Below are 7013 nucleotides of genomic sequence, written 5' to 3'. Positions count from 1 at the left end.
TGAAAAAAATAAATATATGATGAATATTTAAACAAAATCCAAAGCAAAATGAAGAATAACATATACTTTATGAATACTAAGGACGAGTACACTCATTTACTTACTACCCTTCTATCTAAATCATTGACCTCTATACTTTTTTATCTAGTGACATATCATCGGTAAGCTAAACATGTACATATCTTGTCTGATCACTTCTTTGAGTTTCTTTTTTGTTCTATATACATCTATCTCTCTTAAAAATTATTAAAGTCAATCTCTCACACCTTCTTATTAATCCTCGACTCACCATCTCAACTAAAAACTTAAAAACTTCTGTATTCAAACTCACATTAAAAATTAAATAACTTACTCTGAAGGCTAATGGTATTGGTTTAATTTATTTTTTTCACTTTAAATGGTTATTGATATATAATTTGGTCTAATATATGACTCTTTCCATAAATAAAATTAATTTAAAATACTAAAATCTGAATACATATTATTTTATAAAAATATTGTCATTCTGCCATTTTAAATAAATATTTTAAAGTGTTGTTATTTTGACTAATTATGTTAAGTATTATGATTTAATTGCTAATTTTCCCCTTTTATATTAGGTATAAATCCCGCTTTGACCTTAACATCCTTTTAAAAAAGATCTCGAAGGAATATTATTGATATTACAAACGAATTCTTAATTCAACGACCCCCCAAAGGAATTGATATTACAACTTTACAACATAAATATTGGGGTCATTTGGTTGAGAATAAGTTATTTTGGGATAAATTATCCACCATTATATATAGGATAACTTATTCCATCATTATGATATAAATGATGAGATAGCTATAAAAAATTAAAGGAGAATAAAATAATCCCACATTTCGTTTCGAAATTATTAACCCTTATACCTCACATCAAATGACTCCTGAACACATCAATATCCTACACTTTTAAATTTTGCTTTTCCTCAAGCAAAGAACCCATGAAGGAATAATTGAAGTGAAAAAAAGTCAAGCATCAAGTTACTTATGAGAAATTATGAGTCACCATAAAGAATAATGAACTTATACAAGACATGTTCACACTAGGTTCACCAACCAACTTAAGTAGTTGGAAAAAAAAAATTCTCTTTTGAAAAAAGTGATAACTAAGATATAACAGTTGTGTGGCGGTTTTAATTAAGAGAACTAAACAAGGATAAACTGATTTCTTTGCCTCAAGAGAAAAAAAAAATCAAATTTGTAAAAACTTGGATAGCCACACGTGATTTATTGTTTACTGATACAACAGATACTAATAGACAAGACAATATAATAGGATGCATAATGCAAGTATACCATGAACCACTCTCCCTAGGCTAGCTGTTCATACACTATGGCTGTTATTCTTCTTCTTCTTCGTGTATATCACGTATACCAGAGCTTCAGCAATTCTTATCATGTCCCGCCGAGACACAAATTTGCAGACAGCCAGCGACAAATTTCATCAGTCTCTTCAGGAATTGTGTAGTGACCAAGCCTATACAAGGAAAAAAGAAGAATTGAACATGATATCTTAAGGAACATCTGATGTTTAACGTATATTCCAAGAAAGAAGGTGGAAATGTATATATACCCTTCATAAGTCCTTAAGGTTAGATTCTGGAAACCAGATGAGCTTAAAATTCTTGCAGATTTTTCACCATGTTGATATGCCACAACGTCATCACCTGAAACAAGAACCATTTGTATTCCGTTAAGGTTTAAATCTAACTTCATATTCAATGGCATAACTCTTGGGCATAAAGAGTAATACAACAGCAAGAGTGCAAGTCTTCCGGTTGACAATTATGGCCAACCATTTAGCCATGTGGAATATCAGGGACCTTGATATCTCCCTTCTTCTGAAATTCCAAATCAACAGCAACCAACAGCCCGATACAAGAGAAAAGTAGCAGATTTTGCTTTGTGTTTTTTTTTTTGTTGGGGCAGCAAGTACAATATCATCAAGTCATAGAGTTTGATGAATGACCACTCATCTTTGAGACATCCTACTTTCAGGGTTTGTAAGGTAACAAGTAATAGAACGAAGGCTCCACATTTAGAGACTTTACAACCAAAGGAGATATGCATAGAACTTCTCAAATGACTGACGCTATATCCAGAGACATTTGGAAATTATTTAGAATGTAAATGATCTCCCAGCCTTTTAGACGGTGCTTTACTTTTTTGGACAAGTCAGACATGTTAACTAGCGAGGAAGCGAGGAACTAAAGGCTTCCTCAATCTTTGCAGGAAAAAGCATGGACAGAATGAAATCCTTGCATTATGATCAATCTAAAAGCTATTTGTCGAAAATATTCATGGGGAAGGGAAAGAAAAAAAGGGAGAAAACAAATTATGATTGTACTGCAACTATCTAGAGATACTTGCAATATGTTGGGTTCAAACCACTTCTCAGTTGCTTCAACTAATTCATGTCTTAAGAGTTACAAAAAAATTCTTCCTGACTGTGAACCTCTACAAATAGTCACTGTTGTCCCTTAAACTTACAACCTAGTGAAATGAGGGCAAAACGGTGTGATATGCTAAGCAAATTTAGGTTACTTCTATATCCTCTCAACCAACCTTTCCACCAGCTGAGATCTATCAAAAGAGAACCAAGAAATACCAAGATGTTAATAATCACAGTATAAGCATCCACAAGAGGTCCTGTACTAGCTTTTTTTTTGACAAAGGGTCCTGTACTAGCTTTTCCTTACATAAAGCTTCGCAAGACACTCCAATAACCCTCATAATCTAATAAATATTAATTTAAACATGTCATATACTGATCCCTGACATTATGAGGCAATTGTTTTTTCAAAAAAAACTTAGGAGCCCCAGAAATAAATGCAATAGGACATCAAAGGGAATCGAAATCTCAGGCAGACAACCAACAAATGGCAGGAACTCACACGAGTAACAACCTTGCAGGTCCTTCATATATTTGCAATGTAAAAATGCTAATATGTACTAAAACACTGAAGATTAGATGGACTTTAAGATTCCAAAAGTTGGAAAGCATGCGATGGAAGTACCAGTGCCATGACAGAGCAAAATTGGCAAAGATGCTGCACGCCTTACAGCATCATTCACTCCTTGCATTCGTCGCCTTAATGTCCTGGAGAAACCAGCTAATAAGGGGAACATATTCCATGGGAACAGGTTTTAAAAAAAATAAAAATTCCATGGGAACAAAAGCTGCAGGTATCTCTAAGAAATAACATTTCACCTTGAACAAGGAAGCCAGCCACTAAGGCCCACAACTGCACTCAGGTTAACTCGATAAGGACTTCCATTACCATACTGACTGAATGCATGACATGTAGCTGAATAAAGAGCAGTTGCAGCTCCCATGCTGAATCCTCCAACACATAGTTTCACTGAAGATGAAAAAGAGTTACAGACATATATGCAATGATGAACTGCCACATCAGATAACAACTTACAGTGCATTAAAACAATCTAGATATGCTGATGAAATTATTTTCTACATATATTATATTTGAAGCACCAGTTTCATCTTGCATAAGATTTTCTGGCACATATTGTTCGAAAAGGTTGAAAAAGAAACATACCATCAGCTGGCTCTGTTGATAAGAGATTTGCAACATGTGCTGCAGAAAAATCTAAGCCCTCCAAATCATCAGGAGCATCTTCTGAAATATCTCCTACATCAAACCCTAAAATAATTCAAGTTAATAGATCCTCTGTTGTTTATCTTTATCAGTAGATAAGCAAAAGATATTGAACAGTGAGAGTTAGACATTGCTAAGCAAGTATACAACAATATAGAAGATATGCTTATCAACAAATAGAAAACAATATTGTTTATGAAAATAAGTCTTACAAGCAGTGCAGGGAAATCCACCAAAGGCAGCAACAGGGCGAGTAGGAGCAGTTGGGCAAATCCATTTGACCTGAAAACAATTTAAGAAGGAAAGATACCGACAAGTCACAACGAAATAAATATTGCACTTATTAGAGAAATCACCCTGCATAGACTGCCTATTTCCTTACATTAGGAAGTGGAAAGCTTTCAAGAAGCTGGGACCAGCTGCAAAGTAGATAAGAAAGAAGCGTTAGCAACCGTTTCTGGTACCTAATTAAGCAAAGATAATACAAGTTGGATTAAAATATGCCACATAAAGTTTCAAGGAAAGAGCTGTCAGCTTTATGCATGAAATGTTAAAATACTGTACAGTTAAAGAAACAACTTGGAGACTAGTGATCCATTTAGCTTAGGGACCACAAAATAATCTGGAGAACCAATTTATGAAAAGGTCTGTTCAAATGGACAAATTAGACTAAATTTTTAATATGAAAGTTTATGGGCCTAATCTTAGTCTTAGTGCCACCAAATTAGTAACTGACATTGTGAATAATTTACTTTATCTTGTTTTGTTTAATTGGTCTATAGGAAAATCATCAAGTGAACAAGTGGTCCCTGGTTCAACATTTGGCTGCCTGATCCCTAAGAATCAAGTAAATGATCAAAAGACAACGACACATTCGTTTCTTACTCGGGGTTTATTATATTGGGACAGAATAGAGGTAAACAAAAGAAAAGGTAAAGAGCCAAAATTGAACAAAGTAGGCTTGAGAAGCATATGGACTAAAAGCAATACCTCCATTCTCAAGAACAAAAAAAGAGTGTAATACAGGTCACTAGAGCCTGATAGTGCAGGAATTTAGACAAAACTATGTAACATCATGATATATTGATCATAATTTAATCAGTAAATCATATATCAATTAACAATTTTTGTGACAGTCTTTATCGCGGCTTTATTGTCCTCAAAGGCATCAACACCTTAAAAGCACGATTTATGCTAATGATAGAAACAATACCTTGAGCCCTTATCACCTAGACCATGTAGCCAAACAATAGTTGCCTCATGCTTTCCTTTAGGCCTAACAACATGAGTCCTCCCAAATTCCAAAGATGTTCTAGTTGTTCCGCTACCTAAACAATTGCAACATCAACCTTTTGTTCAAACATTAAGCTCACTTGTCCTGCTTTTCTAGGGCAAAGTACTTAAAACAATTGCATTTGTAAAAATGAACACAAACCCACCAGAACCAGCTGTAGAGCCACTGAAGCTCATTGCTATACCCGAAAAAAAGTTGAATTTAGTATCAAAACACTTGCACCCTATTGAAAAATGCCCCTGCAATGCCAATAATCAACATTTAAGCACCTCTACTTATAACCTCACAAAAGGGTGAAAATGGAATACAACCAATAGAGTCTTCCTAGATAGACTACACCAGTTACACTTTGTCTAAGTTTACCTACATACTTAGCATAAAGAGAGAGGTACCCCAATGTCAAAAAGGAGGCAAAAAAGCAATTAACTTTATGAGCAAAGAATCTACCAGAGATCAATGAACACATATGAATAAATGACATGATTTTGTTGCAATGCAACATTGAAAAAAGAATCAATGCCTCTACCCATTTTGACAAAACAAGAAAAGCACATCAACTAAAGATATTCCTATTTGTCTAAAATCAAGATTGAATATAAGCACTAACAAAGTATACAAGTACACTTCATTTACCCATTTAAGCAAATTTCCACAAGTTCTTGAATCTTGGGGTTTAAGAGTTGAATAACAACAACATAAAAAAAAAATAATACAGCAATTTGGGGTTCACGGGTAAGAAAAAAATAGAGGGGTTTAAGCATTTAGCACCGACCTGCACTTGGGGGTTTAAGAATTGAATAACAACAAAAAAGTTTACAGCCTTTTTATTGACACTGTTTGTCTAGATGAGTAGGTGTGTGTGTGGTCATTTACTTTTTGGCTTTGCCTTGTTTTACTGTTTTACATTTTTGTTTCTTACGAGGAGAAACAACAATAACAACTCGATGAAATTCCACACGATAACCTTCCGTATACTTTCGTTAGTTTTTCAACAACCATAACCTTCATTCATGTCTATTTAAATGTCTAATAAGAAATTATAATTTGAAGTTTATATTTTATTTGAAAATACAATTGTCTTTTTCTTAAGAAAAATTTCATAATTTGTAAAAATTATTAAAATTTCTCCAATTCTTATATAATTTTACCGAATGAACAAATCATAATTCATAAATAAGATAAGGAATATGTAAGATACAACATTGATAATCACGTATCTTCATTTTTTTTATAAATATATATATTTGTGATTATAAACTTCCAAATACATATCATTTTATAAAAAATCACTAATCAACAACAGTACTCCCTTTAGTCCATATTAAGTTTATTGTTGAGATATTTTTCACAATTCAAATTAAGTGGATTTTTTAAAGTTCAAGAAAATTGTGGACTTTCTTTTCTCCATATTTATATTTTTTTTAATGAGGTTCTTAATTATTTTACATTTTCTAGGCGATTAGTTTGAGAATAATCAAAATGGTAATAGTGGAAATAGTCTTCAAAAAATTTTCCTTAAATATTTTTCTTAAGGGTGTTTCATACCCTTAAGAAATTTTTTCCTTAAATATTCACTTAATATGAACAATATGGAATAGTAATTAGTTATTCTTTAACACAATCCTTTCACAAGAAACAAACAATCTTTTCACGCCAAGCATGAGAAAGCAAATCATGAGTCATCAAGTATATTAACAAAAGAAAAAAAAACAAATCACAAGAAGGTTTATTTGATGGAATACTCAAAATAAGTGGTCTTTGATCTTGAGTTTGAATCTTGGGTGTGAAAAAAAATCTTTGATAGAAAGTGCTTCCTTCCGAATGGAGCCCTATATTAATCGGACTCTAATGCAGATACAGAGCACAAAAACATGTTATCCTTTATATTTAATAAATAAATAAAAAATCTCCTTTTATTTTTTTTAGTACTAATATTAACTCCGAGAACATATTATATTCCATAAAAAAATATTTATTGACATGTTAATTTGGTTTATGTATTGAAAGAGAAGGCCTCTAATTAATATTTTAATATTGCGGTAACAAAAAAAAGGAAAAAATAAAAGAGAAAGGAT

At 32.6% G+C, this 7013-nt stretch overlaps 1 protein-coding gene across 3 annotated transcripts; it reads right to left on the bottom strand.

Moving 5' to 3' along the window:
- Positions 1–1192: 1192 nt before the first annotated feature.
- LOC102593417 (acyl-protein thioesterase 1 homolog 1-like) lies at positions 1193–5763 on the bottom strand. 3 transcript variants are annotated; one of them, XM_006361453.2, is made up of 10 exons: positions 5711–5763; positions 5084–5177; positions 4858–4972; positions 4027–4063; positions 3857–3926; positions 3585–3689; positions 3239–3389; positions 3045–3127; positions 1601–1694; positions 1193–1504 (listed from the first exon to the last, which is right to left on the bottom strand). In XM_006361453.2, exons 2-10 carry the CDS (start codon positions 5112–5114, stop codon positions 1423–1425), a joined length of 768 nt encoding a protein of 255 aa, XP_006361515.1. In that variant the 5' UTR covers positions 5115–5177; positions 5711–5763; the 3' UTR covers positions 1193–1422. The 3 variants fall into 3 exon arrangements, with proteins under 3 accessions (XP_006361515.1, XP_006361514.1, XP_015170798.1); XM_006361452.2 differs by lacking the exon at positions 5711–5763 and adding an exon at positions 5572–5678; XM_015315312.1 differs by lacking the exon at positions 5711–5763 and adding an exon at positions 5546–5671.
- Positions 5764–7013: the final 1250 nt, after the last annotated feature.

Source organism: Solanum tuberosum, unplaced genomic scaffold, assembly GCF_000226075.1.
Source record: "Solanum tuberosum cultivar DM 1-3 516 R44 unplaced genomic scaffold, SolTub_3.0 scf00335, whole genome shotgun sequence".
In the NCBI taxonomy this organism is placed as follows: Eukaryota; Viridiplantae; Streptophyta; class Magnoliopsida; order Solanales; family Solanaceae; genus Solanum; species Solanum tuberosum.
Note: the sequence above shows the minus strand (reverse complement) of the source record. Positions and strands in the feature narration are given on the sequence as shown.